The sequence below is a fragment of the Eleutherodactylus coqui genome, chromosome 8 (genome assembly GCF_035609145.1).
Source record: "Eleutherodactylus coqui strain aEleCoq1 chromosome 8, aEleCoq1.hap1, whole genome shotgun sequence".
NCBI lineage: Eukaryota > Metazoa > Chordata > Amphibia > Anura > Eleutherodactylidae > Eleutherodactylus > Eleutherodactylus coqui.
Genome location: NC_089844.1, coordinates 332,259 through 349,911, shown reverse-complemented (window position 1 = coordinate 349,911; position 17,653 = coordinate 332,259). Strand labels below are relative to the sequence as shown.

Here is a 17,653-nt window from a genome sequence, read left to right as displayed (position 1 = left end):
TACCTGTACGCAACACATGACTGTCCTCACTAGGAAGATCACTTTCAGGATCCTCCTCCTCCTCATGCCATATACGCTGAAAGGATGACAGGCCAGCAGCATGTGTACCCTCACCAGTGGGCAAAGCTGTCTCTTCCCCCTCCTCCTCATCTTCCTCCTCCTCCTCCTCCTCACCGCGCTGAGATATAGACAGGAGGGTGCTCTGACTATCCAGCGACATACTGTCTTCCCCCGGCTCTGTTTCTGAGCGCAAAGCGTCTGCCTTTATGCTTTGCAGGGAACTTCTCAAGAGGTTTAGTAGAGGAATGGTGACGCTAATGATTGCAGCATCGCCGCTCACCACCTGGGTAGACTCCTCAAACTTTCCAAGGACCTGGCAGATGTCTGCCAACCAGGCCCACTCTTCTGAAAATAATTGAGGAGGCTGACTCCCACTGCGCCGCCCATGTTGGAGTTGGTATTCCACTATAGCTCTACGCTGCTCATAGAGCCTGGCCAACATGTGGAGCGTAGAGTTCCACCGTGTGGGCACGTCGCACAGCAGTCGGTGCACTGGCAGATTAAACGGATGTTGCAGGGTGCACAGGGTGGCAGTGTCCGTGTGGGACTTGCGGAAATGTGCGCTGAGGCGGCGCACCTTTCCGAGCAGGTCTGACAAGCGTGGGTAGCTTTTCAGAAAGCGCTGAACCACCAAATTAAAGACGTGGGCCAGGCATGGCACGTGCGTGAGGCTGCCGAGCTGCAGAGCCGCCACCAGGTTACGGCCGCTGTCACACACGACCATGCCCGGTTGGAGGCTCAGCGGCGCAAGCCAGCGGTCGGTCTGCTCTGTCAGACCCTGCAGCAGTTCGTGGGCCGTGTGCCTCTTATCTCCTAAGCTGAGTAGTTTCAGCACGGCCTGCTGACACTTGCCCACCGCTGTGCTGCCACGACACGCGACACCGACTGCTGGCGACGTGCTGCTGCTGACACATCTTGATTGCGAGACAGAGGTTGCGTTGGAGGAGGAGGAGGAGGGTGCTTTAGTGGAGGAAGCATACACCGCCGCAGCTACCACCACCGAGCTGTGGCCCGCAATTCTGGGGTTGGGTAGGACGTGAGCGTTCCCAGGCTCTGACTCGGTCCCAGCCTCCACTAAATTCACTCAATGTGCCGTCAGGGAGATATAGTGGCCCTGCCCGCCTGTGCTTGTCCATGTGTCCGTTGTTAAGTGGACCTTGGCAGTAACCGCGTTGGTGAGGGCGCATACAATGTTGCGGGAGACGTGGTCGTGCAGGGCTGGGACGGCACGTCGGGAAAAATAGTGGCAACTGGGAACTGAGTAGCGCGGGGCCGACGCCGCCATCATACTTTTGAAGGACTCCGTTTCCATAACCCTATACGGCAGCATCTCCAGGCTAATAAATTTGGCTACGTGCACGTTTAACGCTTGAGCGTGCGGGTGCGTGGCGGCGTACTTGCGCTTGCGCTCAAACACTTGCGCTAGCGACGGCTGGACGGTGTGCTGAGAGACATTGGTGGATGGGGCCGAGGACAGCGGAGGTGAGGGTGTGGGTGCAGGCCAGGAGACGATAGTGCCTGTGTCCTCAGAGCAGGGTTGGATCTCAGTGGCAGGTTGGGACACAGGGGGAGAGGCAGCGGTGCAAACCGGAGGCGGTGAACGGCCTTCGTCCCACCTTGTGGGGTGCTTGGCCATCATATGTCTGCGCATGCTGGTGGTGGTGAGGCTGGTGGTGGTGGCTCCCCGGCTGATCTTGGCGCGACAAAGGTTGCACACCACTGTTCGTCGGTCGTCTGCACTCTCAGTGAAAAACTGCCTGACCTTTGAGCACCTCGGCCTCTGCAGGGTGGCATGGCACGAGGGAGCGCTTTGGGAAACAGTTGGTGGATTATTCGGTCTGGCCCTGCCTCTACCCCTGGCCACCGCACTGCCTCTTGCAACCTGCCCTGCTGCTGCCGTTGCCTCCCCCTCTGAAGACCTGTCCTCAGTAGGCGTAGCAAACCAGGTGGGGTCAGTCACCTCATTGTCCTGCTGCTCTTCCTCAGAATCCTCGGTGCGCTCCTCCCTCGGACTTACTGCCCTTACTACTACCTCACTGATAGACAACTGTGTCTCATCGTCATCGGCCTCCTCACCCACTGAAAGGTCTTGACACAGTTGCCGGAAGTCCCCAGCCTCATCCCCCGGACCCCGGGAACTTTGCAATGGTTGGGCATCAGTCACGATAAACTCCTCTGGTGGGAGAGGAACCACTGCTGTCCAATCTGAGCAGGGGCCCGAGAACAGTTCCTGGGAGTCTGCCCGCTCCTTAGAATGTTTCATTTTCATGGAGTGAGGAGGCTGGGAGGAAGGAGGAGCAGCAGCCAGAGGATTCTGAGTTGCAGCAGTGGACGGTGCAGAACTGTGGGTGGACAATAGGTTGCTGGAAGCCCTTTCTGCCATCCACGACAGGACCTGCTCACACTGCTCATTTTCTAATAAAGGTCTACCGCGTGGACCCATTAAATGTGCTATGAATGTGGGGACGCCAGAAACGTGCCTCTCTCCTAATCCCGCAGCAGTCGGCTGCGATACACCTGGATCAGGAGCTCGGCCTGTGCCCACACCCGGACTAGGGCCTCCGCGTCCTCGGCCGCGCCCACGTCCTCTAGGCCTACCCCTACCCCTCAGCATGCTGTATTACCAGTAATGCAGAAACAGAACGCTGTAATTAAATGTGCCGCTTATTGGCCTGTGGTTGGAGGCTGACTTCGCTTACGGAACGCGAGGAAATAATTTGGCGCAAGCCTGCTGTAACACTTAGCTGGCTGCGTATATTTTGTTGAAGTACTACACCCAGCACACACAGACCCAGAACACTGAGCACAGTGACAGGCAGGCCAAATAGATTTTTTGCCCAATATTTTTTTGAAAAAGACCACTGCGTATATTCAATCAATAATATATGTCTTCTGTCCCTGCCTACACAATTCTGTCCCTGGAGTATTACTGCAGGGCGCAATGCTCTGCACGGCCGATATACCAAAAAAAAAAAAAAGTGCAACACTGCAAAAAGCAGCCTCCACAGTACTGCACACGGTTAGATGTGGCCCTAAGAAGGACCGTTGGGGTTCTTGAAGCCTACAATAACTCCTAATGCTCTCCCTGCCTCCACACTTCTGTCCCTGGAGTATTACTGCAGGGCGCAATGCTCTGCACGGCCGATATACCAAAAAAAAAAAAAGTGCAACACTGCAAAAAGCAGCCTCCACACTACTGCACACGGTTAGATGTGGCCCTAAGAAGGACCGTTGGGGTTCTTGAAGCCTACACTAACTCCTAACACTGTCCCTATAGCAGCTCCGGCACCAACAGCACTGTCCCTCAGCTATGTCACAACGCATCTGAGGCGAGCCGCGGGAGGGGCCGATTTTTATACTCGGGTGACACCTGATCTCACCAGCCACTCACTGCAGGGGGGTGGTATAGGGCTTGAACGTCGCAGGGGGAAGTTGTAATGCCTTCCCTGTCTTTCAATTGGCCAGAAAAGCGCGCTAACGTCTCAGAGATGAAAGTGAAAGTAACCCGAACATCGCGTGGTGCTCGTTACGAGTAACGAGCATCTCGAACACGCTAATACTCGAACGAGTATCAAGCTCGGACGAGTACGTTCGCTCATCTCTTATAAGGGCCACATTTGTCTCCTCCCTTGATAATCTTTATTCAATGCCTGACATGAACCCAAAGTAGCTTTCCTTCAAGTTTCACTGAGGTTGTAGTGGTTAACAGCACTTGAAAGGGTTCTTTGTATCTTGATTCCAAGCGTTCCTTGCGTCTTTTTAGGACAGCCCAACCACCTGAAAGCAAACTATGCGACTTTTGATCTGGAAACAAGGAGAATACGCATTTATGAGTGACGGTGGATATAACTCCTGATGTAAGGCACTCACGTGGGAGGTAAGGCCCTCCTTTTTGGCCTGGAATAAGCATAAGCCTATTACAGGAGTCCTACCAAATACCTTCAAAGGGACTCAACTCAGTCTTACAATTAGGCGTAGTTCTACCCAAGTAGATGACTAATAAAATGCTTACCTCTATTTTTTATTATGACTTCTGGTGTATCAAATATTCATAATTACTTTCGTAAAACAATTTCTTTAGTCATATTCTTGGCGGTTTAATTTTTTTTCCTCAAGCCACGCCTCCAACTAACATGAAAAGAGGTCTATGCAAACCAACAAACTTCAAACACCTACCTTTGGTAGCTGTATGCTATTTAGGCACTGAAACAGATAATCTGACTCGCACTGAGAAGGTACCTTGACCAATTGGCCTGGATTGTAATGGGCTCATATCATGCATCTCTGTATAAACCATATCGCAGCAGTGTTGAACCCTGGGGTAAGCCAAGCAGAAAACACTATACCGCACATTACCTCCTTGGATGAATGGGTTAGCTCATAGATCAGGTGTGACATCATGGAGTATAGCGTGCAGGGGAGGCACAGGCATTAACCTTTTCTGCCAGACCTCATTAGTGTTCTGTTCGATTTTTCCACTCCTCCTTTTTCTTCCTTTTGAGACCTGTTCCTGCAATTCAAGCAACAGAGAAATATCTACACCCATTTCAGGTGCAAGCAGGTTACGAGCCGGTACCTCATTCAAGGGAGGTCAGGCTGCTGCGATGCCTGCTCTCTGGTTCCTTCCAGCCTCAGTGGTTGTCTCTGTGGCATAAGCCTGGACTCTGATGATAAGTCACCTGTGCGGAAAGAGCTAAAACCTTGTAGAACAAACACACTGCTTCTGCATTCTGGATTGGCTTACTCAAGGACCCCATGAAACTTCCACTGTGCCATATAAGATGTGAAATCGTGTACGATTCCCAATGTGTACCTTAAGTCGGTGCAGACATTAACAGTCTTACCTGCAGCCAGCTTACATATTTCAGTGAGCGCCATCACCTCTATTTCCTGAGTAACTGAGTCTCTCAGGAGGAAAAAAGTGTTTTTTATACAATTACCTCTTTCTGTTGGTTACCATTGCATAGCCTGTTTTGCTTGTCCATTTCCACGATATTTGGAACCATCTATGAGAAAAAACTCAGAATTTACATTAACCACGGCAGTTTCAACATTACTGTTAGGACCCCTAGTTTCTCTTTTCATTAATTTTGCGACAATCATACACTCATGTGCTTGCTATTTAATGTCATATTCTGCGCCTGCCGCCCCTTCCTCTCGACTTTACGAATTTAGTAAAAGATATGAAACGGTATTTGGAACTATACCCCACTTGATTGCGATATGTGAGGGTGCTAGCAGGGCAGTCTCATAGTTAGTCTGGAAGCTGAAAGATGTTTAGTTTGTGCTCTGTGCAGTATTTTATGACCCCTTGAAGGAGCATGACGTTAAGGGGCCCCACACCATCTCTGGTACCTGCACGAAAACATACTGCAAAAAGGAGAGGAAATATTATTATTACAATCTGCAACCATAACCACTGCACATATGATGGTTAACTACTAGAGATGAGCGAGCACCAAAATGCTCGGGTGCTCGTTGCTCGAGTCGAGCTTTCCGCGATGGTCGAGGGTTCGTTTCGAGTAACGCACCCCATTGAAGTCAATGGGCGACTCGAGCATTTTTGTATATGACTGATAAGGTTTTCATTTGTGCAAATCTGCAAAACCTACGAAAGTGATGGAAATGACACAGAAACGGGTAGGGCAGGCGAGGGGCAACATGCTGGGCTACATCTGAGGTCCTCAGGTCTCACTATTAAGCCACAATAGTGGCAAGATTGCCTGCCCCCCCCCCCCCCCCCCCAACAATTTTTACTTCGGACAAACCCTCATCAGCAAGGCACACCTTAGCTAAGCACCACACTACCTCCAACCAAGCACAAGAACTGCCTTCGGGACACACCGCTGCCTCTTCTCCTGGGTTACATGTTGCTCAACCCCCACGCACGACCCTGCATCCTCAGCGCACACAAAAGTGCCCCTGCGCAGCCTTCAGCTGCCCTCATGCCACACGCTGGCCTCATAGCCACACCATCCTCATGTCTATTTATAAGTGTGTCTGCCATGAGGAGGAACCGGAGGCACACACTCCAGAGGGTTGGCAGGGCTAGGAAGCGACCCTCTTTGAAAGGGGGGACGATAGCCCACAATGCTCTTGAGTATTGATAATAGATTGACGTTCCATTTTCATTCCAATCCTTTGCCACCTCAGTCAGGAGCTGCAAACGTGGGCATAAAGGGGAGTCTGCTGCCAGCCCAGCACTTCTACACATCTCCACAATGCAGCAATACTCGATGTGGGAAGTATGTGAGCGGGCCCTGGGTCAGCTTCTGTCCCAGCAAACACCTTGTGAGGCCCAAGGTGCTGCTAGTGACAAAGCAATGGGGACTCCATGTGTCCACACACTATTCATTCTGTTTGGGTGTCGGATACCTCATCAACAACGCAAGGGGTAAACCATCTGCACTCTGCACCCTATCCAAGTCTTTAGTGTTTTGGGGACAGACAGGTACAACTCCGCTATGGGAAGTCTGTGTGCACCCGCAGCATGGGTGGCTAGCAAGTAGACACAGACGGAACAGAAAGAAATCCCATTGCAGTGCCCCGGATAGCTGAGGTTACGTGAGAGGGAATACATGTTGGCTGCGGCCCACACGCCATGCCCTAGTCAGTCTGGGTTTTTTTGTCGGGCCAGATAGGTAGAACACCACGATGGGAAGACTTAGTGCACTCATAGTATACACAGACCCCTGTAATATTCCTGTAGCAAAAGGTATAAGCTGACCCCAGTAACAGTTATGTTGCAGAAGTCTAAGGAGACCCCAGTAACATTTCTGTAGTAACAGTATAGACAGACCACAGTAACATTTCATTAGCAGAAGTCTAGGCAGACCCCAGTAACATTTACATGCCAGAAGCATAGGCAGACCCCAGTAACATTTTAGTAGCAGAAGTATACATAGACCCTCTAGTAACATTTGCGTAGCAGCAGTATATGCAGACCCCTGTAACATTTCAGTAGCAGCAGTACAGGCAGAGCCCAGTATTTGAAACATTTTAAGTAGTAACAGTATAGACAGACCCCAGTAACATTTCTGTTGTAACAGCATAGACAGAGCCGAGTAACATTTCTGTAGTAACAATATAGGTAGACCCCAGTAACATTTCTGTAACAGCAGTATAGGCAGACCCCTGTAACATTTATGTAGCAGCAGTATAAGCAGACCCCTGAAACATTAATGTAGCAGAAGCATAGGCAGACCCCTGTAACATTTTTGTAGCAGCAGTAAAGGCAGACCCCAGTACCATTACTGTAGAAGTAAAGGCAGACCCCAGTAACATGTCTGTAGCCGCAGTATAAGCAGACCCGTGTAGCATTTCTGTAGCAGAAGCATAGGCAGACCCCAGTACCATTTTTGTAGCAGAAGTATACGCAGACCCCCTGTAACATTTATGTGGCAGAAGTATAGGCAGACCCCAGTAACATTCTTGTAGCAGAAGTATAGGCAGACTCCTGTAACATTTAAGTGGCAGCAGTATAGGCAGACCCCGTAACATTTATGTGGCAGAAGTATAGGCAGACCCTAGTAACAGTTATGTAGCAGCAGTATAGGCAGACCCCACCACCATTTCTGCTGTTGAAGTATAGGCAGACCCCAGTAACATTTTTGTAGCTGAAGTATACGCAGACTCCTGTATCATTTCAGTAATAACACTATAGAAAGATCCAAGTAGCATTTCTGTAGCAGAAGTATAGGCAGACCCCTGTAACATTCAAGTGGCAGCAGTATAGGCAGACCCCTGTAACATGTAATTGGCAGCAGTATAGTCAGACCCCTGTAACTTTCTTGTAGCAGAAGAATAGGCAGGCAGGCAGACCCCAGTAACATTTCTCTATTAATAGTGTAGGCCTACCTCTGAAAGCATTGGGATACCCTGAGCGTAGGCGAAGGCCGGAAAAATTAGTTGGATAACAGTGTAGGCGTGGGCCCCAAAATTAGTGTACCAAGAGTACAAGTGTACCTATGAAAAATTTATCAACAGAGGTGAAACTCATAAACATTTTTTTTTTAAAGATACAGCTCACTGTTGCTTAATTTGTAACAGAGCCTGTAGGCAGCCCTGTTGAAAAAATTGGTTCATGTTACAGTCTCAATACTTTTGAAACTTAGAAAAATTGTAAAAACATTGGGAGATGTAGATGAGCCTTTTGGGCCGCAGAAAAATTGGCAGTTCAGCGCAATGACATGTTTCTGGGGGAGGAGTAGCAGGAGGAGGACTAATGTCAGAGACAGATTGACAAAGCTAAATGCCCCGTTTTACCAGTGACAGAGAAGAGTGCTTTTATCTGCGGTTACAGCAAAAAGAATCTTTAGGTTCCGCTGCTCTCCGCCAGTGCAGAAGAGAAGTCTGGGGAAATCTAGGCATTGTTCATCTTTATGAGTGTAAGCATGTTGGCACTGTCAGTTGACAGGCGGGTATGCCTGTCCGTGATGATTCCCCAAGCTGCACTAAACACCCTCTCTGACAAGACGCTAGCGGCAGGGCAAGCCAGCACCTCAAGGGCATACAGCGCAAGTTAGTGCCACGTGTCCAGCTTTGACACCCAATAGTTGTATGGAGCAGAGGCATCACGGAGGACGGTGGTACGATCGGCTGCATACTCCCTCACCACCTTTTACAGTGCTCCCTCCGACTTAGCCTTGACTGGGGAGTGGTGACGGAGTCTTGCTGGGAAGCTATAAAGCTGGCAAAGGCCTTGGACAGTGTTCCCCTCCCTGCGCTGAACATGCTGCCTGATCTCTGCGCCTCCCTTGCTACTTGGCCCTCGGAACTGAGCCTTCTGCCGCTAGCACTGTCAGATGGGTAGTTTACCATCAGTTTGTCCACTAGGGCCCTGTGGTATTGCATCACTCTCGAACCCCTTTCCTCTTCGGGAATGAGAGTGGAAAGTTTCTCCTTATACCGGGGGTCGGCTGAATGCTTCAGCTAGGAATAATGGAATAGGACCCCGGTTCTATTTTGTTGGTTTTCGGAACTGGGGCCATGATTAAGAGTGACGGCCGGGGGGATTCGTATTGTGCCGCCAGAGGTGAAATTCTTGGACCGGCGCAAGACGGACCAAAGCGAAAGCATTTGCCAAGAATGTTTTTTTTTATTGTTGGAGGAGGAGGAGGGGGAGGGTTTAGAAGAGGTGGCATAGACCGCCGCAGATACCAGAACCGAGGAAGGACCCACAATTCTGGGTGTGCGTAGGACGTGTGCGGTCCAAGGCTCTGACTCAGTCCCAGCCACCACCAAAATCACCCAATGTGCCGTCAGAGAGATATACTGGCCCTGCCCGCCAGTACTTGTCCACGTGTCAGTGATTAAGTAAACCTTCCCAGTAAACGCGTTGGTGAGGGCACGATTAATCTTGCGGGAGACGTGCTGGTGTAGGGCTGGGATGGCTCACCGGGAAAAATAGTGACGACTGGGGACCGAGTAGCGCGGGACCGCCGCCATCATGTTTTTGAAAGCCTCCGTTTCCACAAGCCTGTACGGCAGCATCTTCAGGCTGATCAATTTGGCAATGTGCACGTTTAATGCTTGAGCGTGTGGGTGCGTGGCGTTGTATTTGTGCTTGCGCTCCAACGCTTGCGCTAGCAACAGCTGGACGCTGCGCTGCGGACATTGATGGATGGGGCAAAGGACAGTGGAGGTGAGGGTGTGGGTGCAGGCCGGGAGGCGCTTGTGCCTGTGTCCTGAGAAGGGGGTTGGATCTGAGTGGCAGGTTGGGGCACAGGGGAAGAGGCAGTGGTGCGACCCGGAGGCGGTGAACGGCCTTCGTCCCACCTTGTGGGGTGCTTGGCCATCATATGCCTGCGCATGCTGGTGGTGGTGAGGCTGGTACTGGTGGCTCCCCGGCTGATCTTGGCACGACACAGGTTGCTCACCACTGTTCGTCGGTCGTCCACGCTTTTACTGAAAAACATCCACACCTTTGAGGACCTCGACCTCTGCAGGGTGGCTTGGCGCGAGGGGGTGCTTTGGGAAACAGTTGGGGGAGTCTTTGCTCTGGCCTTGCCTCTACCCCGGGCCACCCCACTACCTCTTCCAACCTGTCCTGCTGCTGCACTTGCCTCCCCTTCTGAAGACCAGTCCTCAGTTGGCTTAGCGAACCAGGTGGGGTCAGTCACCTCATCGTCCAGCCGCTCTTCCTCCGAATCCTCTGTGCGCTCCTCCCTCGGACTTACTGTCCTTACTATTACCTCACAGATAGACAACTGTGTCTCATCATCATCATCGACCTCCTCATCCACTGAAAGCTCTTGAGACAGTTGCCGGAAGTCCCAGCCTCATCACCCGGACCCCGGGAGCTTTCCAAAGGTTGGGCATCGGTCAAGACAAACTCCTCAGGTGAGAGAGGAACCATTTTTTCCCAATCAAGGCAGGGGCCCGAAAACAGTTTCTGGGAGTCTGCCTGCTCATCAGAATGTGTCATTTTCATGGAGTGAGAAGGCTGGGAGGAAGGAGGAGCAGCAGCGAGAGGATTCAGAGTAGCAGCAGTGGACGGCGTAGAAGACTGGGTGGTCGATACATTGCTGCATGCATTTTCTGCTATCCATGACAGGACCTGCTCACACTGCTCATTTTGTAATAAAGGTCTACCATGTGGACCCATAAATTGTGATATGAAGCTGGGGACTCCAGAAACTTTCCTCTCTCCTAATCCCGCTGCAGCCGGCTGCGATTCACCTGGACCAGGAACTCGGCCTGTGCCCACACCCTCACTTGGACCTCCGCGTCCTCGCCCGCGTCCACGGCCACGTCCTCTAGGCCTACCCCTACCCCTCAGCATGGTGTATTTTGAATACAGCAGACACAGAGCGTTGTAAAAAATTAGGCAATTATTTGCCTGCACTTGGAGGCTGACAGCGGTTATGTTACACACACTGTAGGAGAAAAAAATTAAACGCTAGGCTGCAGAAAGGCCTAGCTGGCTAATAGTGAGCCACTACAACTCCTAGCAGCCACGCAGTAAACTGCACACGCGCACAGGTAGCCCTAAGCAGGAGCTTTTTTGGGGTACTTGTTGACAGGATTCTACACTACCACTGTCCCTGCCTGACCAGTACTGCCTCTATACTCTGTATAATTGGCTGAAGACTGAGAACGCAATAGTCTGCAGAGCCCAAGATGAAAAACAAAAATTGGTGCAAAACTGCTCCCAGCAGCCACAACAGTAATGCATACGGTAAGATGTGGCCATAAGAAGGACCTTTGGGGTTCTTGAAGACGCTGACAGTAGCCTAACACTCTCCCTATAGTAGGAACAGCACTCTCCCTAATCTCTCCCAGCGTGTGTCTGAGGCGAGCCGCGGGCGAGACTGCTTTAAATACTCACAGTCACTTGATCTCGCCAGCCACTCACTGCAGGGGGGTGGGATAGGGCTGGAACGTCACAGGAGGAAGTGGTAATGCCTTCCCTGTATGTCTATTGGCCAGAAAATGGCGCAAAACATGCAGGGAAGGAAATGGAATTGACTCGAGTACCGCGTGGTGCTCTTCTCGAGTAACGAGCATCTCGAGTACCCTAATACTCGAGCGAGCATCAAGCTCGGACGAGTACGTTCGCTCATCTCTACTTGTGACTTGATGATGTAGATGATATTCCTAGAATCTGGGGTGTATTAAGAGATATTACTATTGGTCGCTGCTTTAAGGTATTCTCTCATGAAGATTGCTGTTATACGAAGAAGTTGGCTCCGGCTTCTCTAGTCCAATCAGCTGTGATCTCAAGGAGTCATGACTTGGGGTTCTGGTGAATTGACACCCATGTGATGCAGAACTTATCAGATCCACTCAGTGCCCCTCTTCATTCTGGCTCATAGAGGGACCCTGAGCGCTAGTCACCCCGCTAACATGTGCATTGTATTTAATGGCCATTTGGAGAGTGGATGTCATGCTGAGACGAGCGCTTTTATATTAGTATTTCCTTATATTCATGGATTTTTATATTTATTTCTATTTCCATAGTTCCAGTGAGATTTTCCCAGGGAAACACAGAATGCGAAGGATTAGTGGAAGTGAGATATGAAGGAGAATGGTGGGGAGTGGAATATTGCAGGGGTAGCAGAGAAAACATTGCTAATGTGGTTTGTAGAGAGCTGGGATGTTACACTGCAAATCTACAACATCATGTGACCACAGGGGAGATATTTGTGGATGATGACAGAAGGAAGTTGTCTCTACGATGTACAGGAAAAGAGTCATCCTTGTCACAGTGTGAATATTCTACATATGGTGGTCGATATTCTTCTGGATCTCTGATGGGCGTGAAATGTTCAGGTAAGAGATGTATTTTTCCTCTCCACACATCACACACCAAACTGGATACAGCATCATACCTGACAACCTGTACAATAACTGCACTGACAACTGCTGAGAGAATGACACTAACTAACAACCTCCAGCAGCTTCATCCAAAGATGTTTTTCATTAGCCATCAGTCTCATCATGAAGGGTTATTATACTGGTGTAATGGAGCCCTCTGTGTACATGTCTGTGTGGATGATGGGACTTGTAGTTCTGGGTATGAGATGTGTTAGAACAGGTGAGATCTGTTGGTGATGAGATGCCAATTGCTCCGTTATAAGCTCTATAAATGGTGACCCTATTACTGTAATTCTCACCGAAAAGAACCTTATTAGATACTTAAAATATAACCTTTATTTGGTATTCCTTAAAAGAACTGGTCTGTACATACAACAAACGAAGATTTTAATGCTTAAAAATAGTTCCTCCTCAAACAAAAAGAGGACAAAGTGTTTATGTGGGGTCAATGGTACCCTCTCTTCCAACAGTATTTTTACAGGGCCACAGACTCACTTTATTGTATAGTGTTTTATATGGCGATGATTAAATGCCCGTCTCTCATACAATGTCGTGGCCTTGATTTTCCCCTCTGTATCAGTAAAATATCATTAAAGGGGTTGTCCCGCGCCGAAACGGGTTTTTTTTTTTTTAACCCCCCCCCCCCCGTTCGGCGCGAGACAACCCTGATGCAGGGGTTAAAAAAACAAACCGCTCAGCGCTTACCTGAATCCCGGCGGTCCGGCGTCTTCATACTTACCTGCTGAAGATGGCCGCCGGGGTCTGCTCCCTCCGTGGACCGCAGCTCTTCTTCTGTGCGGTCCATTGCCGATTCCAGCCTCCTGATTGGCTGGAATCGGCACGTGACGGGGCGGAGCTACACGGAGCCGGCATTCTGCACGAGCGGCTCCATTGAAGAGAGCAGAAGACCCGGACTGCGCAAGCGCGGCTAATTTGGCCATCGGAGGGCGAAAATTAGTCGGCTCCATGGGAACGAGGACGCCAGCAACGGAGCAGGTAAGTAAAAAACTTTTTATAACTTCTGTATGGCTCATAATTAATGCACAATGTATATTACAAAGTGCATTAATATGGCCATACAGAAGTGTATAGACCCACTTGCTGCCGCGGGACAACCCCTTTAAGACCTTATAAACACTCAGATATTCTCCCTTGCCGCTTTAGTTGATAAACCCACGTTATCAGGTGATGTTTGTCTATAAACAACACCTTCTATCAAATGTTGTTGATGGAACTGTCTATATAACACTCTATGAATGTCCAAGATTGACGGACGCATCAGATTTTAATCATATCTGATCCTCATAGGGTTAAAATTACTATTCCTCATACTCCATTTAGTTTAACATTCATTCCATCTCAGTTATTCCATCGACGCGTTTCTGTGACACCGATCAATGTGCCATTTCATCAGGATGGATGTTTATTAGTCCTCTGGTTTGTCTTCAGAGCGTTGATTAATGTGGTGCTTCTATCCACATTAAATGGAATTTATGCACCACATTAACAGCCCTTTAATAGTATGAGCTCTGACACGTTCCCTCACTCTTAGTACGTAATGTCTATGTTGATATAGATAGACACCAAGTATGTGCTTCAATTCACCTTAGTATGACTTATCAGGCAATCCATTAAAGCTGACTGCCAAAGTGTCAGATAGCTAGGCTCCTATATAAGCTGACCTGACTATTGTTTAGCACATGTCACCATTCCGCTCTTGTTACTTTGAGCTAGACAAATAAACGTGGGAGATGTCTATACTGATAAGGATAGATATCAAACATGTGCACCTCAGTGTGGCCTATCAGGCAATCAGTTGTAGTTAACTACCAGCATGTCAGCCACCTTGGTTATCGTTAAACTACATAGCCTAACCCTTTTAGCACATATTAACCTATAGCCTTTTGATTAGGGCCAGAGGTTAAAGAGTGACTGCATAAAGCCCCCGTTTTTTGGGGGGGAAACAGATGTAAACAGCCGCTTTTTTTGCCGTTTTAGTGGATCAGCAGCCAACCTGGCCACAACCATATAGACAGAGCTGGTCAGTAGGTCTGCCGCTCATTCTTATGTACTGATAGCTCCTCCCCTTCTCTCACAGAGGATGGTCCCATCGCTCCAATCGGCTAGTCGTCTCGCCTCACACCCCCGGCGTGATCACGCGATTTCGTGACGTCATCACGTCGTGACGTCACCGCGTAGTCGTACGCGCTGTCACATGACTCCCTGCCGGTCATGTGACGCTTCCTCGTCATTCTCTCTTTGTTCCGTCGATTGCTATAGCAACCAGGATGCTTTTGAGCCTGCGTTTATGCTCTGCTAGTAACCACCCGATCTCGCTCCATATGGATTATCAATACGGTACATATATCGGCTCTCTGAGCCTTCTAAATCCTATCTCCGCACATAGCGGATCGGTGTGGATATTAACAGCATCCTCTGGCCTAGGGTATCAGGAGGGACGGTTTATATGGGAATTTCAGGATATTTCCCCTGAGTGCTGATAAGGACTACAAAGTCAGGTAAGTAACCAGACATTGATTCAGGTCAACACATCCACATATAGTGGAGTACACATCAATAATATGCTGCATGGAATTATTTCACTCGTATACAAGACCCATATGGAAAGACCAGAGTAGCATCATAGATGGTATAAGATGCACATCAGGATCCAACCTAAGTTGATATGGTAAAATAATAAAGACTGCTTGTGGTATCCTATTGTTTTATATGTCGCAACTTACATTTACAGGTGATGCAAATGTTTGATTATACATTGTTGTCAAGTCCTAGGGCATGCTATTAAATTCAGCCCATGCCTCTAGTCCATATTTTAAGGATTATTGAGGTAACGCAGCTCATATCTCACGACATCTAGTCAGTTCATTCATAGTTTAAACTTTTATTCAAGCAACATCAGACAATTTGATGGTTAGATAAATGATGCAAACGATAGACACTCGTTTAATCCTTTAGGTACACACGTATCCAATCTGTAGATCCAACTACATTCCTTCTGTAGGAGTTTATTATCCGTGTCGCCTCGTCTACCGTTGTTTTTAATCAGCTCTATTCCCCTAAAGGTGACCAACTCGGGGTTACCACCATGCTTCTCCTTCAGATGTAGTGCCAGGCTGGTGTGCTCGTTGCGATTGATATTTCCTATGTGCACGAGTATTCTGCGCCTCAGCTGTTGCATCGTTTTACCAATATAATCCTTAGGACAAGGACATGTTGCCATATATACCACTCCACACGTTTTGCAATTTATGAAGTCTCGTATATCGTACTCTTTTCCCGTTGCAGAGCTCATGAATGTTCTGCAACGGCGCATGTATTTACATGCCTTGCAGTTTGAACAAGGGTAGGAACCTTTAGTAGGTTCTCTCTGGAGCCAGGTGCCAACTGCTGATATTTGTGGCATATGGCTATGTACCAGTCGGTCTTTTAGGTTCCTCCCTCGTCTATACGTTATCATTGGTCTTTCGGATAAGTGGTCCTTAATGTCCGGGTCTTTTATCAGGATACTCCAATACTTAGTTAGGATTGATCTTACATCATGGGATCGATCATCATAAGAACCTATTACTCTGATCGTTTTTTCGCCTGCTGGTTTTGGCTTGACCTTTAGGAGGTTCTCTCTCTTACATTGTGTCGCATAGCTAAGTGCTTCTGTTACAACACATTCCGGGTAGCCTCTGTCATGAAATCTGTCACACATTTCTTGTGATTTTAAACCGAATTCTTCTTCACTGGAACAATTTCTTCTGGCCCTTATGACCCTATTACTGTAGTCCATCTGTCACATACAAAGTGATAAATCCCAATTATCAGCTGCACATATCAGTTGGCTGCAGGGCCGGACTGCCCATTGTTTTGCCAACTCGAAAGGCAACAAGATCAGATATGGCTTTAAAGAAGGACAAATGGGTTGATATATAGCAATTTATTAAAATGGCAATAATTAAACAAATTTATGAATAATAGGTGATATTGATTACAATTGTATAATGATTCTCCTAGACAAAGGTTAAGTAGATAAATCACCAAATGCTAGACAGAAACATAATTTACTTTACAAGAGACTGCATATACCCACAACATACAAACTGTATTCGTCTATTAGACATCAGCTGAAGAAAGTAGCAGCAAAGACTAAACCAATCGTTCATCATCATCTGTCTATCAGCTGGACAGGTGGCAGTGAAAGGCAAAGAGAACTCCTGGAGATTTACACTTTGTGGGTATGCCTCAACATGTGTCCAAATAAAAACCTCAAATTTTATGCCACCAGACCAAGTCCTTATGTACTAAGAAAAATAGCTTAATCAGCCAGCCGGTATTAGTGTATCTTGACGCCTCCAGCAAGTCCTGGTGGAGCCAAGATTGACAGGGGGGTGACGCCCCTGTACCAGTTTGGCTGCACAGCAGCCTTGCAAATAGGTCCTGGAAGGGCACTAAAACTGGCCGGAAGATACATGCAGCTGTGCCAAAGCAGGCCCTGCTGCTAACACACTGCCAGAGCTGCTAGCTCGGCACCGAGGCACTCGCCACAGACCCGGTTCACTGTTCTAGCAATTCGCCGAAAGCGTCATGAAGTGGCTTTTGCTGGGGAGCCAGCGGCGCACCACAGGAGGCAACCCCACCCCCAAAACCAATTTCACTTTAACATCCCGCCGCTACGCTGCAGGGCCAGGGGGACAGAGAGTGTTATGCGGTGGCTGCACAGTGAAGGAGCACATGCCACCGGCCTTTCTTCCCCTCCTCAGTGGGCTTTCCCAGCGGTGGAGCAGAAGTGCTGATGGTGCAAGCTGTCCGCGGAGGAGCGACCGGCAGGGATCTGAGTGTGCCGCGGCGGAGCAGAAGCAGCACATAGGGTGCCAGCTGTCAGCGGCGTGAGCAACGTCCGTGGAGCTAACACTACCGCCGGAGGAGCAAGAGCTTTGAGAGAGGCAGTGGGCAACAGGGAGCAGACAGTTCCGCGAGTAGAACACAAGCAGTGAGGGTGCCAGCTGTGAGCGGTGTTAGGCGGAAACTTACCAGCAGCACGGTCGGGTCTTGGCAGCACGCCAGTCCAGCTGCGGGGGTCCAGGCACAGTGTTCTTCCTTCCAGGTCCGGCGCCGGTTCCCTTAGGGCGGCCGTGCGGCTCTGGGTGCCTCTTCTGATGTGAGTGGATGGGTCTTCTTCCTCCACCCACAAGCATGTCATTGGCTCCGCCCCTTTGCTAGGGATTAGAGGCAGCAGCTGTCAAGTTTCATTGCCAGTGTTTATTTG

The 17,653-nt window shown here is 49.1% G+C and overlaps 1 protein-coding gene across 1 annotated transcript in view; it reads left to right on the top strand.

Annotated features, from left to right (window-relative positions):
- Positions 1 to 17,653, top strand: part of LOC136577417 (scavenger receptor cysteine-rich type 1 protein M130-like) — a 334,056-nt gene that overhangs the window by 106,740 nt on the left and 209,663 nt on the right. The window contains exon 3 of the mRNA XM_066577312.1: positions 12,022 to 12,333. Within this exon, the coding sequence (XP_066433409.1) occupies positions 12,022 to 12,333 (312 nt within the window). The remainder of the gene's footprint in view (positions 1 to 12,021; positions 12,334 to 17,653) is intronic.